The sequence below is a fragment of the Ovis aries genome, chromosome 1, assembly GCF_016772045.2.
Source record: "Ovis aries strain OAR_USU_Benz2616 breed Rambouillet chromosome 1, ARS-UI_Ramb_v3.0, whole genome shotgun sequence".
NCBI lineage: Eukaryota > Metazoa > Chordata > Mammalia > Artiodactyla > Bovidae > Ovis > Ovis aries.
Window position 1 is genome coordinate 223,538,441 of NC_056054.1, and position 20,401 is coordinate 223,558,841.

Below are 20,401 nucleotides of genomic sequence, written 5' to 3' on the forward strand. Positions count from 1 at the left end.
ACATGAATTAATTCTCACATTAATGCTATTAAGTTGGTAATATTTTCTCCACTTTATAGATGAAGTATAGAGAGGTTAAGTAACTTGCTAAATGTCAAAAAAAAATGAGTAAATGTGAGCCAAGATAGAAGCAAGAGGTCTCTTTAATATTATATTATTTCGACTTTTGAAATTATCTCTTTCTATAAGGAGAACATGTTGAGAATATATTCTGAAATCATAAAACACACACAAAAGAAATAATATTAATAAGAAATATATTATTAAAAGAAAAAAACTATATTATTTTCTAAAATTATCCTAAAAGTAAGCAGAATAAGCTGATGAGGTATTTGTTAATTCTTACAAGTTAGAACTATTTTTTTCACTGGTGGCTCAATCAGTAAAGAATCCATCTGCAATGCAGGAGATCCTAGTTCGATCCCTTGATCGAGAAGATCCCCAGGAGAAAGAAATGGCAACACACTCCAGTATTCTGGCCTGGAAAAATCTCACTGATGGAGAAGCCTGGTGTGCTACAGTCCATGAGGTAGGAAGAGTCAGACATGACTTAGTGACTAAACCACCACCACAAGTTAGAAGTGGAAATAACCTACTCTATTAGCCTTTGTTATGGGGCTTCTCTATCTTTGCAGTAAAGAATCCACTTGCCAATGTAGGAGATGCAAGTTCGGTTCCTGGGTTGGGAAGATCTCCTGGAGGAGGAAATGGCAAGCCCCTCCAGTATTCTTGCCTGGGAAATCTCCTGGACAGAAGAGCCTGGCAGGCTACAGTCCACAGGGTCAGAAAGAGTTGGACAAACTTAGCGACTAAACGACAACAACATTACCCTTTGTTTTACCTGAAATACTTAGAAACATCTTTTTTGTTACACCTCATAATTTATATGTGAGAATTTTGTTAATAAACTATATTTGTTTTTTTCTCTCAAAATAGAATTTTGGTCATCTAAGACAGTTCAGTGGAGATATTTAGAGATATAACTTCAATGATCTTTTACAGGGTTTCATGTTTTGAGTGCAGAATTGGGCTAAATTATTTCTACTCTCTCTTCTGAATATAATATACTATGATTCTGCCACACTTCACTGCCTGCTTAAAGGACCTTTCTAAGAGAGCATCCCCCGGGCTTAAATGAGTACATGCTGTCAACAAGTTGCCTGTGATAGCACCCCAAAACCAGCTCCTAACCCCCACATCCATATTAACGTAGACTCAGGTCCTAAAGACTACCAGCATCCAATTCCAAAACTCACCAACTAGAAATTTATGCTGATGAAAAACTTATTCACTGAAAAGCCCTTTGAGATTTGCAGATCTCACTGGTAAATCATCTGATGTTATGCAAGGCAAAGCTTGCCAGGAAAGTACAGGACCTAAAATTAATTAGTGATTACACCTATGTTAGGAGCATAGCTTTCTTCCCAGACCTAATAATACACTTAAAAGAGAAGAACAGAAAGAGAGAGAAAAGGAGGAAGAGAGAGCTTAACTTTAAAGCTTTGATTAACTTTAAAACTTCAGTGTAGCAAACTAGCCAACCTGGAAATTTTGCATTCTCTTTGCAATTCGATCACCTTAAAAGTGCTGAGGGCTAGATTTCTTAAAACTATTTTAGACACATCTGTCTGAGTCAGACTTAGTGGGTATTTGAGATCCATCGATCATGTACAATAAAACTTCCTTTTACTTTTTAATTTCTGGAAGGCTTTCATATTTAGTGTCAAATCAGCAAAGTTGTTCTCTCAGGTTCCTAGACAAGCAGGTTACTCAGAAATGCAGATGAAGTAATTGGACATACCCTAATGTAGCCGTGATAGTTTGGCTACTTGCAACTATCCTGCCCTGAAAATGTTAGAGCAGGTTCCTGATGCTGAGCCATTCTGCAATGGTAGTGTGATGATGGCAGTCATGTGCAGTGGTAGCTTGGAGAAGTATTGAATGGAACACTAATAGCCATAGTATGTATTTTTTTCTGATTTCACTAAGATATTTATATTGTGATGTGTGGTTCTTGGATTCAAACTTGAAACTGTAGGCTTCCATTCACTGTCATGACTGCCTCAGTCTCAGAAAGGTTTTTAATATTCATTTTGTTATTTATCATCTTATTTTGTTACAAATAAATATGTACATCTCCTGTACACACCAGCAATTCATGCTTACATAATTCTCCTCCTTTTCATTCCCTCAATATTTTCAACCTCAAGAGACAAACAGAAGCACAGGAAAGGTATTCTATCAGCACTTGAAATGTAGCTCATCATCATCATGGACAACTGTCCCTGATCAATTTTCAATAGAAGAGTGACATAAAGTTTTATGGTAAACAATGGCAATACTCATTGAATCAATCACTTGCAATTTTCCTCTTTGACAATGTTTATGTCAAAAAAATGTTGCAAGGCAATACTATATGGATATAGACCTAAGATGAATTTGTGACAAAAAAGAAAGTTTAAAAGTGTTAAAAAGCAATGTTCTCATTGCCAGAATTTTGATATTCTGGAATTAAAAGCCTAAACATAAAATAGAACGTCATATTTCAAGATGCCTCTTCATCTGCACTGTTTGTATCCTGTGTGTTTGTTTATTGAAAACATAGCATATTTTAAAAGCATAAAAGGGGGACAGAGGGGGCCCCCGTCAGGGGGGCGGTGGGTGGGTCAAGAGGGCCTGGACATGGCGCTGAGGGCCCGCCCCGCGGGAAGATGAGAAAAGGCTGGCTGGAGCTGGAGAGCGACCCTGGCCTCTTCACCCTCCTCGTGGAAGATTTCAGTGTCAAAGGGGTGCAGGTGGAGGAGATTTATGACCTTCAGAGCAAATGCCAGGGCCCCGTGTATGGATTCATCTTCCTGTTCAAATGGATCGAAGAGCGCCAATCCTGTCACAAGGTCTCTACCTTGGTGGATGATACATCTGTGATTGATGATGATATTGTGAATAACATGTTCTTTGTCCACCAGCTGATCCCCAACTCTTGTGCCACCCATGCCCTGCTGACCGTGCTCCTGAACTTCAGCAATGTGGACCTGGGGCCCACCCTGAGTCGCATGAAGGACTTCACCAAAGGCTTCAGCCCTGAGAGCAAAGGATATGCAATTGGCAATGCTCCGGAGTTGGCCAAGGCACATAATAGCCATGCCAGGCCTGAGCCACGCCACCTCCCTGAGGAGCAGAATGGCCTTATTGTTGTGTGGACCATGGAAGCCTTCCACTTTGTCAGCTATGTGCCTATCACAGGCTGGCTTTTTGAGCTGGATGGGCTGAAGGTCTACCCCACTGACCATGGGCCCTGGGGGGAGGACGAGGAGTGGACGGACAAAGCCTGGCGGGTCATCATGGAGCGTATTGGCCTCGCCACTGCAGGGGAGCCCTACAATGACATTCGCTTCAATCTGATGGCAGTGGTGCCTGACTGCAGAATCAAGTATGAGGCCAGGCTACATGTGTTGAAGGTGAACCGTCAGACCGTACTGGAGGCGTTGCAGCAGCTGATCAGGGTAACACAGACAGAGCTGATTCAGACCCACAAGTCTCAAGAGTCACAGCTGCCTGAAGAGTCCAAACCCGCCAGCAGCAAGTCCCCTCTGGTGCTGGAAACAAGCAGGGCTCCGGTGGCCTCTGAGTGCACCCACCCAGATGGTGTGGAGGAGGTGGCTGATTCGTGCCCACAAGCCCCGACCCACAGCCCTCCTAGCAAACTCAAGCTGGTGGTGAAGCCTCCAGGGAGCAACATCAATGGGGTTCCCCCCAAGCCCACTCCTATTGTCCAGCAGCTGCCAGCCTTTCTGGACAATTACAACTATGCCAAGTCCCCCATGCAGGAGGAGGAAGACCTGGCAGAGGGTGTGGGCTGCAGCAGAGTTCCGGTGTGCCCGCCACAGCAGTACTCAGACGATGAGGATGACTACGAGGATGAGGAGGAGGACGACGCGCAGAGCACCAGCTCTGCCATCAGGTATAAGCGAAAGGGCCCGGGAAAACCAGGGCCATTGAGCAGCTCTGGGGATGGGCAGCAGTCAGTGCTACAGCCCAACACCATCAACGTCTTGGCCGAGAAGCTCAAAGAGTCCCAGAAGGACCTTTCCATTCCTCTGTCCATCAAGACGAGCAGCGGGGCCGGGGGTCCAGCTGTGGCAGTCCCCACGCACTCGCAGCCCTCGCCCACCCCCAGCAACGAGAGCACGGACACAGCCTCTGAGATCGGCAGCGCTTTCAATTCACCACTCCGCCCGCCTATCCGCTCAGCCAACCGCACGTGGCCCTCTAGTCCCGTCACCTCCCGCATCTCCAAGGTGCTTTTTGCAGAGGACGACAGCCTGCTGCTTGTTGACTGCATAGGCTACAATCGTGCTCTACGCGACTTGGGTCCTGTCATCAGCACGGACCTCCTGCACCTGGCTGAGGATGGTGTGCTGAGTCCCCTGGCACTGACAGAGAGTGGGAAGCGTTCCTCCCCTTCCATCAGACCAAGCCAAAGCAGCCAGGGGTCTGGCAGCCCAGAGAAGGAGGTGGCGGAGGCTGTGGACAGTAGAGAGAAGCCGGGGCTGGTCAGGCCTAGTGAGCCCTTGAATGGGAAGAAGTATTCACCCAAGGGAGTTGCTGGCGCTGCTGAAGTGTGTGGAGGCTGAGATTGCAAATTATGAGGCCTGTCTCAAGGAAGAAGTGGAGAAGAGGAAGAAGTTCAAGATTGACGACCAGAGAAGGACCCACAACTACGGTGAGTTCATCTGCACCTTCATCTCCATGCTGGCTCAGGAAGGGATGCTAGCCAACCTGGTGGAGCAGAACATCTCAGTGCGGTGGCGCCAGGGGGTCAGCATTGGCCAGCTACACAAGCAGCGGAAGCCAGACCGGCGGAAGCACTCCTGGTCCCTATAAGGCCAAGCGCCAGTGAGGAAAGCTAGCCAGACCCTGCATTCACTCTTGCTGCCTGGCCCTCACCAGGGCCCTTCCCTGCCCCGTCCACCTCTTCCCAGTATTACCGGATAGTTCCAGTTGGAGAGCCCAGACCCTGGGAATGGGAGCCAAGCTGGGATCCTCGGCCTTGTGTCCCTGGGCCTGGCAGGGCAGGCTGGCCCCATCGTGCTCTGGAGGCAGCAGCTAGAGCTGAGGCCCAGTGAGGTGCTGCAGCTTCCTCCACAGCCAGCTGTGGAGCGGCAGGACCTGGCCTTTCTGCCTGGGCAGCAGAATATATATTTTACCTACAGAGACGTCTATTTTTCTGGGCTCTGGCCTATCTTGCCACCACTGTGTTGATATAGTCAGCTTCCTGATTCTGAGTTCTTTCCTAGCACTGTCATTCTGGACGGTCGGAGTCACTCCTGCAGGGTCACAGCTGGGGGCCAGTGAGCAGTGGCCCTGCTGCTCAAGTCCCCAGGTGTTCCTGCTGTTGAGCAAGCCAAGTCTGCTCTTCATTCCTCCTGGGAGAGCTCCAGACTCCGGGCCCTAGCTGCTGGACCAGGCTGGGAGTGGGGTGTCCCAGCAGGATGAGCAGCCTGCTGGGGTCCCATGGCCTGAGCAGAGAGGAGTGTTTGAGCTGGTTGGCCTGGCTCCAGCTAGCCTCGTCAAGACTGCTGTCTGTGGCAGGGCCCTGGGCTCCTTGGCTTCAGTGTTGTGGCCCTGGCAAGGGGCCTGCCTTGGGCTCCTGGGCTCAGAGGAGCCTCTGCCCAGGCCCTCAGTATTACTATGTCTCCCTCCTCTTAGAGACAGCAGAGACAGGGCTGCTTGCAAAAGCTGGCACCACTCAGCTCTCCCTGCCATGCCAGCTTTCTCAGCTTCTGCAGGGCACTCAGGGTGGGGGACAGCAGGACCAAGTCAACCAGTTGGAGCCCCATGTTCCCAGAGGGCCTGATGGCCAAGGGTTAATGGGTCCAGCACTGCCTCTGGAGCTCAGGCCCCAGAAGGAGCTCCATGGCCTTTGGCAGGTGGCTCTGAGGTGATCCAAGCCATCCCCTTATGTGTACATAGTGACTGGGGTGGGGGGGCAGCTGCAGGTATGGCAGCTGCCTCTCTGTGCTAAGCATAGCCAGACCCCTCTGGCCCCTGTAAATACTGGATGAATGAATGAATAAAACTTTCCTTAAAAATAAAAAAAAAATTTTTAAAAAAAATTAAAAGCATAAAAGGGCATTGTAGTTCTAGTGAATTATTAGCCATCATAGGGTCTACAACAATTGGGCTAATTATTGGATCATGCAAAAAAAAGAAAAGTCACTTACAAAGTACTCCCCCATGGATTCTATTGTTTGGATCAGTTAACTTCTAGTATTATCTGAGACCGGAACATATCCAAGCTCTTAAGAGTTGATACCCATCAAATAGGCATCCACTGAGCATTTTGTTGAACCAGACGTTTTGTTGCTCTTGGAACTAATTCTGTGCTCCCTGGAGTCCTGATAACTTAAATTCGCAATGTAGCTCCATGTTTTGAAACCCATCCTTGCTAAACACATTTTAGAATGCCTCTGACCCACCCCATTAAATCTCTCACCCTCAGCATCTGGTGAGTGCCCGTTTCTATACAAACTCTGTGCTTTCTCAGCCCAGTTCCTAAGACCAAACTCGGAAATTTCAGGGTACTCCATGCACCAGAGGTCAAAATTTTATGTCATATGCTGCTGCTACTGCTGCTAAGTCACTTCAGTCGTGTGTGTGACCCCACAGACGGCAGCCCACCAGGCTCCTCCATCCCTAGGATTCTCCAGGCAAGAATACTGGAATGGGTTGTCATTTCCTTCTCCAGTGCATGAAAGTGAAAGTGAAGTCACTCAGTCGTGTCCAACTCCTAGGGACCCCATGGACTGCAGGCTATCAGGCTCCTCCGTCCATGGGATTTTCCAGGCAAGAGTACTGGAGTGGGTTGCCATTGCCTTCTCCCACAATAAACCATAATTGTGTAAAATAACGTAATTTTTGTACTTTTCCTAAGTGAAGTCTACATTACCCTCTCCTTATCTCACTTTTTTCCTCCTAAGCAACTTGACCCCTACCTCAAATGCAGGTATGTCATATAGAACTCAAGATAATCAACATCCTCTCTGGACAGGTGGAATTGGGAGATTGAGGGACTTTTGCTAAAAGAGCTGTGAGCACAAGAAAGTGGCTCAGTGGTAAAGAATTTGTCTCCAATGCAGGAGACTTGCAAGACACTTGGGTTTAATCCCTGGGTTGGGAAGATCCCGTGGAGTAGGAAATGGCTACACACTCCAGTATTCCTGCCTGGGAACTCTCATGGACAGAGGAAATTGGAGAGCTATAGTCCATGAAACCTGGAGGGCTGAAGTCCATGGGGCGGCAAAGAGTTGGACACACTAAGCGACTAAGTAACAAAACGGAAAAATTGCTACAAGAGCTGTGACCAGCTGAGCTGAGTCATCAGACAGAGTCCAGAGCTAAGGAAACCACCTCAAGCTTTCACCAGAGGAAGCTGCTTGCAGGGAGGAAACTGGAAAATATTTAGCATGTGTCCAGCTACATGTCTGGCATTCACTGAATATTTATAGATCAATTGTTCATTAATAAGAAGTAAATAGTCAAATTCCATTGAACTCCTCTATTACAACTATCATTTTAAGCCAGAAGGAGAGGGTGGGCATTGACATACAAATTCTCTAATTACCTCAAGAAATCACTACTAGAGTATGACACCTCTTTCCCAACATCATCCCTAAGATACATGGCTTTAGAAACAAAGCAGAAGATAGGGTATTTAAGACAGAGAGAGATGAAGTAATTTTCTTGCATCACGATTTCTGCCACAAACAGACCAGCAAGCCTGTGGCTCTCTCACTGAGAAGTCATCCAGGCCTAGACTTAGAGGAAGGTAGAGGAAAAGGAAACGTTTATAATATGCTTTCTGCTCTGATCACCCCCATCAACATAAATAGGTTTCTTTATTAAAAGTATGGATGTTAATCACGTTTGCTTGAAGTCACTCCATGCAAGTTAGGAAGACATTTAGAAACTGACGAATGTGGACCTTCTAGCCTGCATCATCAATGTCACAGGAGAAGAGTAACTTTATGTAACAGCTCACCAGCTATATCCTCTCTCCTCTGGGGAGGTATGCTGGATATATAATAAATGCTATATGTTAATAATGATTTCAGCTGAGAGTAGACCAATGCGATGCACAATCAATCTGAAGTCAGAGGTCTAGATTCCTATCCCACGCTGCCATTGAGAAAGCTGAGAAAGCATTGATTTAGGAAATTTGATTATCCTCAGAATCTCATTTTCTCTTTCTTAAAGGGATGATACATATTCTTGGCTGGGTTGCTGCAATAATTAAAATAGGAAATGTTTCTGGCCTTGTAGTAAGTATCCAAAAAGTATGGTTACTAGCATTATCACCATTTCTAATACTATCCCTCTGCTTAACTCCAAGGTCCATGAAGATAGAACATATTCCTTGTTTCCCTTTGTATTTGCAGCATCTCACCAAGACCTAGAACCAAGTAGAAGCTGCTAATTATTTTTGTTAATCAAACTGATATTCAGGCATGTCCAACTCTTTGCATCCCCAAGGGCTATAGCCCTTCAGGCTGCTAAGTCCATGGAATTTTCTAGGCAAGATTACTGCAGTGGATTGCCATTTCTTTCTCCAGGGGATCTTCCCAACCCAGGGATTGAACTGGTGTCTCTTGTGTCTCCTGCATGAGCAGGTGGGTTCTTTACCAACTGAGCCATTGGGGGAAGCCTCAAAAAATGCTATTATTTACTTATTTGGCCACTCAAGGGATATTTTAATTGCATCATGTGGGATTTAGTTCCCAGACCAAGGAACGAACCCAGGCCCCATGCATTGGTGTAACCCCATGCAGCATCTAAGCCACTGGACCACTAGGGAAATCCCAATACTATCATCACTTCTGATACTATTCCTCTGCTTGACTCCAAACTCCCTGAAGATAGGGCACACACTTTGTTGCTCTTTGTATTTGCAGTATCTCATCAGGCCTGAAACCAAGTAAATACTGCTAATTATTTGCTACTCTTAATAGAATTGCCCCAGATAAAACTAGTACTTAATGTCAGTGAAGTGAAAGTAATAGGCCAGATGGGGAATGTCTGTGGGACTAGGGGTGCTAGGGGAATACACAGAACAGCAGGCAATTATAGGAAATTCACATACACACATAGGGCATGCTATCTACAGGAAACCATTCACAGAAAATGGAAGTAATAAACATACATGAATCAGTGAGGACCAGAAAGGGGACACTAGTAAATGTGTTACAACAGGCTAGAAAAACCTGCTCTCTGACAGCTGTCAGCATGGAACACATAAGCAAGTAGTGACAGAAGCAGGGAAATCTTCAAGAAGTTAGGGTAGAGTTCCCAGATAAACTATAGGACATCCAGTTAAATTTGAATTTCAACCAATGACAAATAATTATTTTAGATTAAGAATGTTCTATGTCATACATTATCTCTCTGTATTCTTGAAACAATCTTGCCAAGCATGGGTAACTATCTTTGTATTTATGTATGTATTTATTTATTTTCCTTTGCAGGAACTTGCAGGATCTCAGCTCCCTGACCAAGAATTGAATCCAGGTAAAGAAAATGAAAGCCCAGAATCTTAACCATGTGGCCACAATGTGGCCATGTCCCCAACTACAATCTCTTTTTAGGAGGCAGTTGAGATTCTGAGGAAATTCCTATGTAATTTTGGGGGCATACTTACAATAAGAAATAAAAAAGCTATTTTTTAATTCAAATAGCTGAAATTCAAATTTAGCTAGAGTCCTATAATTTTTTGCTTATCTGGTTACTTCAAGTTAGTGTGTAAAGATTAGGATGCCAGGATAAAGCAGGGCCCACATGTGGCAGAAAACTAGATTCCTAGACAATAGAAGTAAGCCTATCCCTTCTCCAGGAGATCTTCCCAACCCAGGGATCAAACTAGGGTCTCCTGCATTGCAAGTGGATTCTTTACCAGCTGACCTACCAGGGAAAACCAAAAGTAAGACAAGCAAATGACCATGACAGAGGCCAAGATGCTGGAACTCATACCTAGTCCAAACACAAAAGCAAACAAGCAAAAGCTGAATGACCATCCAGGAAATCTAGGTAAGCAGTCTCTTCTCAGAATTTCCCGTTAGTGAAGGCTGTCTTGGCGGATGAATTTGAGCAACTCACCAACCTAAGTAGCATATTCAACAGCAGAGACATTACTTTGCCAACAAAGGTCCATCTAGTCAAGGCTATGGTTTTTCCAGTAGTCATGTATGGATGTGGGAGAAGGCAATAGCAACCTGCTCCAGTACTCTTGCCTGGCAAATCCCATGGACAGAGGAGCCTGGAAGGCTGCAGTCCAGGGGGTCGCTAGGAGTCAGACACGGCTGAGCGACTTTACTTTCACTTTTCACTTTCATGCATTGGAGAAGGAAATGGCAACCCACTCCAGTGTTCTTGCCTGGAGAATCCCAGGGACAGGGGAGCCTGGTGGGCTGCCGTCTATGGGGTCGCACAGAGTCAGACATGACTGAAGCGACTTAGCAGTAGCAGCAGCAGCATGTATGGATGTGAGAGTTGGACTGTGAAGAAAGCTGACTGCCGAAGAATTGATGCTTTTGAACTGTTGTCTTGGAGAAGACTCTTGAGAGTCCCTTGGACTGCAAGGAGATCCAACCAGTCCATTCTAAAGGAGATCAGTCCTGGGTGTTCTTTGGAAGGAATGATGCTAAAGCTGAAACTCCAGTACTTTGGCCACCTCATGCAGATAGTTGACTCATTGGAAAAGACTGATACTGGGAGGGATTGGGGGCAAGAGGAGAAGGGGACGACAGAGGATGAAATGGCTGGATGGCATCACCAACTCGATGGACGTGAGTTTGAGTAAACTCCAGGAGTTGGTGATGGACAGGGAGGCCTAGCGTGCTGCAATTCATGGGGTCGCAAAGAGCCGGACATGACTGAGAGACTGAACTGATCTGAACTGAGGAGATAGTGAAGGACATGGAAGCCTTATGTGCTGCAGCGCATGAGGTTGCAGAGTCAGATACAACTGAGCAAGTGAACAACAACTAGTGGCTGAGCACATCTTGCCTTCAAAACTCCAGGATTTCTTTCTTTTCCTCTATGTAAGAACCAGATTGGCACTGATGTCTAGGTTAAAGAGAAACCTGATACTGAAGAAAAGGGAGGGAACAGGGCCAGGAATCCAAGCAGGTTTTCACTTTTTGTATTTTGTGTTTCATATTGTATTTAATTCTGTAAGCTGCCTCAAATTCCTTTAGGACATATGCTCAGGTAAATCCTAAAAGAATGAATAAATAAGCGGAACCCTAAATAAATAAGTGGAACCCTGGGTAGCCCAAGGCAATTACAGGAATACTAAGATAAGGGGCCCAGCCACAATCTAAGAAGCAGCTTGCTTTTCTTGGTATCTCAGTTAGCAGCCTATATTCCCTCTGCCACTTTACATTAACTCCTTAATTTCCTTGGGAAATTAAATTTTCAGCTCCTTTATAGAGGTTTCATTAGACTCTGGGGGATAGGCATTCCAAAGACTAGCTAGTATTACTGTAAATAAATCAAATTTTGGCAAATATATTAATTGAAACTACTTATTTTTGAAGCTGTTTTTAAGTCTGGCAGTTTTTATTACTTAAACCTTATTCTGCTTAGCTTTTTACCACTGTAAATGCTTGTCTACACAAGATAATTTGATTGAATTCCTCAACATTTCCTGTGAGCAGAATAGAGGAATCACTTTAAGGGAATATTTTTAAACAATACCATTACTTTGTAAGGTCCAGGACCTTTTATAAGATGTTGGAATAAAATGCTTTTATCCACTCCCTACATTTAGTGTTATATAGTACAGGCTTGTAATAAATGCTACTCTGCTTATTTAAATGCCATGTAGTGTAAAGCTTGACTGAATTGTCTGTTATTACTCCCAACAGCTACACATTGGATTTGTTGCCCCTAAAGCAAAATCTTTTACCTATAATACTTTTTTATGACCTCCATTATGCAATAAAACATTTTTACATCTTTTTTTCTGTTGTGATAGTTTACTATATATGCTGCTGCTGCTGCTGCTGCTAAGTCGTTTCAGTCGTGTGTGACTCTGTGTGACCCCATAGACGGCAACCCACCAGGCTCCCCCCATCCCTGGGATTCTCCAGGCAAGAACACTGGAGTGGGTTACCATTTCCTTCTCCAATGCATGAAAGTGAAAATTGAAAGTGAAGTCGCTCAGTGGTGTCCTGACCCCATCCTACAGACCCATAGACACGGGCCTTAAGAAATCTGAGGAGCATCTCCTCAACAAAGATTGGTAAGGGGTAAAAGAAGGAATGTGTGAGATTTCTTTGGTCTTCCAGTGGTTAAGACTCTGGATTTCCAATGGAAGGACTTCAGGTTCAATGCCTGGCTGAAAAAGTATGATCCCATATGCCATGTGGAACCACCAAAAAAAAAAAAAAGAATAAACAGGAATGTGTTACCATAACATTCTTCTGGGTCCTTACAAGGAATGATAGTAGACCTAGAGAATTAAAAAAAAAAAAAAAAAAAAAAAGCATTGCTATGAAAATTCAGTTTTTACTACCCAAAGATGTAAGTATTAAGCTACTGCTGCTGCTGCTAAGTCACTTCAGTCATGTTTGACTCTCTGCAACTTCATAGCAGGCAGCCCACCAGGCTCCCCCCATCCCTGGGATCCTCCAGGCAAGAATACTGGAGTGGGTTGCCATTTCCTTCTGCAATTCATGAAGGTGAAAATTGAAAGTGAAGTTGCTCAGTTGTGTCTGACTCCTAGCGACCCCATGAACTGCAGCCTACCAGGCTCCTCCATCCATGGGATTCTCCAGGCAAGAGTACTGAAGTGGGTTGCCCTTGCCTTTTCTGGTATTAAGCTGATTTACCACTAAAATTATGAAAGAAATGGCTTATATCACTCCCTGTTCTGTCTCCTTTCTGTCCATGATTCATTCCTTCATCCCTTTTGATTTTCTGTGTGAAATGCATTAGAACTTTAGATAAAGTTCAGATACTATGATCCTTTTCATTGAAATGAAGTCACCCAAACTGTTTGCCTTCTCTGAAAAATTATGGACTAAGAATTCCTGATTCTCCCTTACTGTTAGAAAACAACAGATTCATTTGTAATGTGGTATCAGTAAGGAAGAAGTGAAGAGGAGGTCAACTGTTTGCTTTCCCATGAATAATTTGTCATATTATTATTAATCAGTTGCTCGATTAGTAATTTCATATCTGGAAGTATTTGAGTACCATGGCAGTAGAGACAATTCTTAACTATCCAAGAATACAAATGGCTAAATACCAAAATAGAGACTTCTCTCACTCATCTCTTCCTTCTGGCATCACCCCAGTGAGACTGACGATAAGAGTTCTTGTTCACATCACACTCAAAATTTCCCCTTTTCAAAAATAGAAAAAAAATATAAAGTATATAAAATATTTTTTTCTTAGTTGATGTTTCCATTGAACTGATCACTGTTCAGCTCCAAAAAATGAAATTCACTCGGAGAAGGTGATGGCATACCACTCCAGTACTCTTGCCTGGAAAATCCCATGGACGGAGGAGCCTGGTGGGCTTCCGTCTATGGGATCGCACAGAGTCGGACACGACTGACCGACTTCCCTTTCACTTTTCACTTTCATGCATTCATTGGAGAAGGAAATGGCAACCCACTCCAGTGTTCTTGCCTGGAGAATCCCAGGGACGGGAGAGCCTAGTGGGCTGCCATCTATGGGGTCACACAGAGTCGGACATGACTGAAGCGACTTAGCATCAGCAGCAGCAGCAGTTAAAGCACAAGGGATCTATTAAAGATATTAAATTGCATATGGAGTTACTGTGGAGGTTGAAGGAAGATGGCAGACTAAGCTTTTACTGATGATTTCAAAAGCACCATATAACTTGGTTACCAGGGGAACGACCAGTTTCTTTCACAGTCATGAAGTAGTTATATTAGGAAATATCCAAAATCAAAAATTTCACCCCAGGAATGCAAACACTCATAAGACTGATTCTACCAACAGAAGCTGCAGAAGTACAAGGCTTTTGCATACAATATCTTGTACAACTACATCTAGTTAATGAAAATAAAGCATATTCATCTAGATGTAAGCAAATTCAGGAAATGCAGTTTTGAGCTTTCCATATTTTGCAGTATGTGCTTTCCACTAGAATGAATCAATGCTTACTGCTATACACCACCTTACCTATCAGGCCACTGCACATTCTTCTATAACTTGTATCCACGTTTAAACTTTCAGATAAGAACAATAGTATGTTACCATTCAACACAGTGCAGTGATGTCCCATCAAAATGAAAAACCCTCTATCCCAAAAGAGATGACCCAACATTCCAAATTACTGAACCTATTTCTGGATGATGTTATTCTCTTATAGTTAAGTCAATATCCTCCCTTTATCTCCTGTACCTTATAGATCAAATTAAAAAAAAAAAATTATAATGTATGGCAAAAACCACTACAATATTGTAAAGTAATTAACCTCCAATTAAAATAAATGTATTTAAAAATTTTTTAAAAATTCGTCACTAAAACTGCATATTGCATAAAGTCTTGAAACATATGCATTACTATATATAAAATAGATAGCCAGTGCGTGTTTGATGTATGATGGAGGAAACCCAAAGCCAGTGCTCTGTGACAACCTAGAGGGATGGGATAGGGAGGGAGGTGGGTGGGATTTCAGGAGGGAGGGGACATATGCATACCTAATGCTGATTCATGTTGATGTATGGTAAAATCCATCACAGTAATCACAGTATTTTAAAGTAATAATCCTCTTACCAAAAAGAGAGAGCAGGAAACAAGAACTTGGAAAGATAGACAGACAGAGATAGATAGATAGATAGATAGATAGATAGATAGAAGAAAGAATGATGATAAATGACAGATGCAAAAATATAAATAGCTAGAAAAGCCTTGTTTCTGCAACACACCATGAGGTTGTGGATATTATTAATGATTTTTTTTTTCTTTTACCACATAGTTCATGCATTCTTTGCCTTTGGTAAAATCTCAGATTCCTCAAATGAGGTAGAGTGGGGATCTAGTCCTGAATAATTCATGCATTTGGAAGTCATATTATTGAATCATTATAGTGTAACATTAATTTTCCTCAAGAAACTTGGTAGTTGAAACCACTTTGAAGGGTCCCAGACATACTCATTTGTGCCACCATTACCTAAGGGCCTCTTGAGAGTCTGGATCAATCCTCCCAGCATCAAAGTAAAGCTCTATTGGTTCTGGAGGGGCCTCAAATTGGTCAGATGTAATCTTTAATTTTAAATTTCCATGGAATCATCACTGGGTCTCCCTTTGTGTGCCGAGGCCTCTAAGCTAGTAGAGGTTAAAATCTGGAAGACAGGAAGCAAACATTTCCCTAGTAAGTCATTTAATATAATTGTGGGAGTTGCCGTTCCTGGTTGCACTCCATGCTTTTAGACTCCATGTTTTCTGCAAGAAAAATGACAAACTAACAATCTCCTCCTACACTCCCCCTCCACAGAAACATTTTCCTCCCACAGATACCCATATAACTGACTCATATCATCCTTCAAACCTTACCATTTAATGTAGTTTTCTTCAGGCAAACTTCACTAACCTCCTACATTTGGGAGAGGTGATGTCTCATTGAGTACCATAGCATCCTGTCCTTCCACATCATATCTCCACACTGTAATAACCTTACACTCAAAATTTATGTCTCATTATACTTTTTGTCATAAGAGTAATGGGACAGGTGTTTGTCATGTTCATAATTAGAAATCTGAACTTAATACAACATTTATAATACTGAATATTTTTTAAATCAAAAGAAAGTTAGTATTCATGTTCATGAAGGATGAACACATCATCATCATGTATGACAGAGTTTGGCTTCAAGTAAAAAAATCTCAAAGGTAAGATTTCATTAAAAACAGCACTTTCACATTATGATATTAATGGGGTTTCTCAGGTAAATTTTGATTGACAACTCAGGCAATCAATCAGTGACTGGAATGGTTATCTGTTTAATAACAGTGCTTTAAGGCAGAGAAACACCCACACTGGAACAGAGTACCCATGCATGAAAATAGATGTCTCTTCCCTTTTTTCACAAAGTAACTTCCAGCAAATATCAAAATAAAACCCAAGAATCCTCAGGTCTTATCAAGATTCATAAAGAAAATTTTACTTATTGAGAAAACTTTTATTTTAACTTACTGCTTTCTTTACATCAAGGGGTTTGGATTATGAAAAAAGTTTGGGACTAAATGCTAAACATGTAGAAAGCTCAAGCTGTCCAAGTTATATTGAAATTAAAAGGTGAATGGGAATAATTCTCAATAGGTCTTGCTCTGATAACTTTCACAAGAGTTTTAGACAGCTTGAATGTCATTTGAGGAAAAGTAACAGATTAAAAATACTAGAGGGATTTGATATAAATTTCTATCCATTTCTTAGAATTAAAACAGTGCTTAAATTCTGTTTTCAGATCTGTCAAGCAGAACAAGTAAATTTCATCTACTAAGTGCCTGCATAAATAAAAGGGATACTAGTAAAGCATGAAAATAAAAATCAATGTGTGTAAACTTGAAAAGATTATTCAATAAAACCTAATGGATTTTTTCTATAAGATTCACAATTATGTATGCTATCATTTATAACTGCAAATTAATTTATAACTGTATTTTAAAGTCATAATAAAAGGATTTACTAATTATAGTAATGGAGATTAAGGGTACTATTTTACTAATTTTTTCTAGAGTAGAATTTATCTTATGCCAGAGAGCAATTTTTCAAAGACTAATCCTTATTTGATATCATGGACATCTATATTAAATTAGGATCAAAACTAAAATGCTCTGTGTAAGCATTCAAATATATTATCAAAAAGGTATTAAGCTTTGCTCTTCCATGGTTTAAGCTTTGGATGCAAAGGCAAATTCTGTACATATGACTACAATAGTTAATACGTCATTTTTGGCATTAAACAATTTAGTGCTAAGAAGATGGAAGATGTTCACGTTAAAAAAGAACCATACTATTATTCTTACAGAAAAAACAAGAAAAAGAAAGCAAGACATCTTTTTTTAATATGTACTAATGTTTATGGCTAGATTATATATTGAACACATTTTGGAAGTGATAGAAACACTAGAGTAAAATTCCTCAATGTGTGCATATGTATGTGCCTTCTGAGTCTTGTCTGACTGTAACTCCATGGACTGTAGCCCTCTGTCCATAGAATTTTCCAGGCAAGAATACTGCAATGTGTTGGCATTTTTTCCTCCAAGGAATCTTCCTGACTCAGGGCTAGAACCTGCATTTTCTGCAATGGCAGGTGGATTCTTTACTGCTGAGCCACCTGGGCTGACCCTCCTCTATATGTGTTGTATGTAATTCAGGGCTCAGAAGGAAATCTATAAAATTCAGTTGAAAAGCATAACAAATATGCTACAGTTCAGTTGAATTGCTCAGTTGTGTCTCACTCTTTGCAATCCCATGGACTGCAGCACATCAGGCCTCTCTGTCCATCACCAACTCCTGGAGTTTATTCAAACTCTTGTCCATTGAGTCAGTGATGCCATCCAACCCTCTGTCATCCCCTTCTCCTCTTGCCTTCAATCTTTCCCAGCATCAGGTTCTTTACACATGAATCAGTTCTTCACACCAGGTAGCCAAAGGATTAGAGTTTCAGCTTCAGCATCAGTCCTTCCAATGAATATTCCAGACTGACATCCTTAGGACGGACTGCTTGGATCTCCTTGCAGTCTCATTGAGAGTCCCAACAGTCTCAGCAAGGGACTCTCAACAGTTCTTCTCCAACACCACAGTTCAAAAGCATAGATTCTTCAGTGCTCAGCTTTCTTTATAGTCCAACTCTCACAGCCATACATGACCACTGGAAAAACCATAGCCTTGACTAGATGGACTTTTGTTGGCAAAGTAATTTCTCAGCTTTTTAATATGCTGTCTAGGTTGGTCATAACTTTTCTTCCAAGGAGTAGGTGTTTTTAATTTCATGACTTCAGTCACCATCTGCAGTGATTTTGGAGCCCAGAAAAATAAAGTCTGTCACTGTTTCCACTGTTTCCCCATCTATTTGCCATGAAGTGATGGGACCAGAAGCCATGATCTTAGTTTTCTGAATGTTGAGCTTTAAGCCAACTTTTTCACTTTCTCTTTCACTTTCATCAAGAGGCTCTTTAGTTCTTCTTCATTTTCTGCAGTAAGTGTGGTGCCATCTGCATATCTGAGGTTATTGATATTTGTCCCGGCAATCTTGGGACCAGCTTGTGCTTCATCCAGCCCAGTGTTTCTCATGATGTACTCTGATGCTGCTGCTAAGTTGCTTCACTCGTGTCAGACTCTGTGTGACCCCATAGATGGCAGCCCACCAGGCTCCCCTGTCCCTGGGATTCTCCAGGCAAGAACACTGGAGTGGGTTGCCATTTCCTTCTCCAATGCATGAAAGTGAAAAATGAAAGGGAAGTTGCTCTTTCGTGTCTGACTCCTAGCGACCCCATGGACTGCAGCCTACCAGGCTCCTCCATCCATTTGGAGGATTTGCCAGGCAAGAGTACTGGAGTGAGTTGCCATTACCTTCTCCAGATGTAGTCTGCATACAAGTTAAATAAGCAGGATGACAATATACAGCCTTGATGTATTCCTTTCCCTTTTTGGAGCCAGTCTGTTATTCCATATCCAGTTCTAATTGTTGCTTCCTGACCTGCATACAGATTTCTTAGGAGGCAGGTAAGGTGATCTGATATTCCCATCTCTTGAAGAATTTTCCACAGTTGATTGTGATCCACACAGTTAAAGGCTTTGACATAGTCAATAAAGCAGAAATAGATTTTTTTTTTCTGGAACTTTCTTGCTTTTTCAGTGATCCAGTGGATGTTGGCAATTTGATCTATGGTTCTTCTGCCTTTTCTAAATCCAGCTTGAACATCTGGAAGTTCGCGGTTCATGTATTGCTGAACCCTGGCTTGGAGAATTTTGAGCATTATTTATTAGTGTGTGAGATGAGTGCAATTGTGTGGTAGTTTGAGCATTCTTTGGCATTGCCTTTCTTTGGGACTGGAATGAAAACTGACCTTATCCAGTCCTGTGGTCACTGCTGAGTTTTCCAAATTTGGTGACATATGAGTGCAGCACTGTAACAGCATCATCATTTAGGCTTTGAAATAGCTCAACTGGAATTCCATCACCTCCACTAGCTTTGTTCTTAGTGATGCTTCCTAAGGTCCATTTGACTTCACATTCTAGATGTCTGGCTCTAGTTGAGTGATCATACTGTTAGGTAGTTAGAATAGGAAAAAGGAGTCCAGAATGGCGGTGGCTAAAAGACAGGGAAGGGAAAAGCCCGCGAAAATAAAACAAAGGAAGGTCTGAGGACTGGAGTGCAGATCTCAGGTAGAACAAACAGCAATCTTGGCTAGCCTAATTTACATAAGGCAGGCCCAGGGGCAGGATATAAAAACATGTAAAAAGAAGAGCCAAAGGGCCAGAGGTCACACACTCTCTCTCTCTCTCTTAGTCTCTCTTCTGTTCACGTCTTTCACATTGGCATGCCCTCATGACTTGAGGATGTATTTTCCTTTATTTTCTAAATAAAGCTGAGCTGTGACATGGAGCTGTAAACTGGTCCATGGCTTCAAATTTTCATTGTGATGAAACAGAACCGAGGAAATTATACACTCCCCTGACATCTGTGGTGCTGTGACTCCAATTTAACCTGTCTGAAACAAACTCAGCACAGCCCCCTCAAGGAGGAGGCCAAGCACAGCAGGAGCCCAGCTAGGCAAAAACTCCCATGGTGGAAGCTGAAGGTGAAGAAAACTCAGCACAGGAGAAATGACAAGAGGCCCAGCATGCTGGAAAACTGGGACAGCAAAAGACAAACTCAGCAGAAAGCTCATGCAGCTCAGTTTCAGATTCCAGAAGACCTCCGGTTTGCCGACTAAGGTCTGTCTAGTCAAGGCTATGATTTTTCCAGTAGTCATGTATGGATGTGAGAGTTGGACTATGAAGAAGGCTGAGCACTGAAGAATTGATGCTTTTGAACTGTGGTGTTGGAGAAGACTCTTGAGAGTCCCTTGGACTGCAAGGATATCCAATCAGTCCATTCGGAAGATCAGCCCTGGGATTTCTTTGGAAGGAATGATGCTAAAGCTGAAACTCCAGTACTTCAGCCACCTCATGCGAAGAGTTGACTCATTGGAAAAGACTTTGATGCTGGGAGGGATTGGGGGCAGGAGAAGAAGGGGACAACAGAGGATGAGATGGCTGGATGGCATCACAAACTCGATGGATGTGAGTCTGAGTGAACTCCGGGAGTTGGTGATGGACAGGGAGGCCTGGTGTGCTGCGATTCATGGGGCCGCAAAGA

At 42.8% G+C, this 20,401-nt stretch overlaps 1 protein-coding gene across 1 annotated transcript; it reads left to right on the plus strand.

Moving 5' to 3' along the window:
* Positions 1 to 2,671: 2,671 nt before the first annotated feature.
* On the plus strand, positions 2,672 to 4,900 carry LOC101116449 (ubiquitin carboxyl-terminal hydrolase BAP1-like). Its single transcript, XM_027966268.3, is given in 3 exon segments — positions 2,672 to 4,598; positions 4,600 to 4,872; positions 4,874 to 4,900. Coding segments are annotated over 3 exon segments (2,187 nt in total). The 5' UTR covers positions 2,672 to 2,711.
* The last annotated feature ends 15,501 nt before the right edge of the window (positions 4,901 to 20,401 follow it).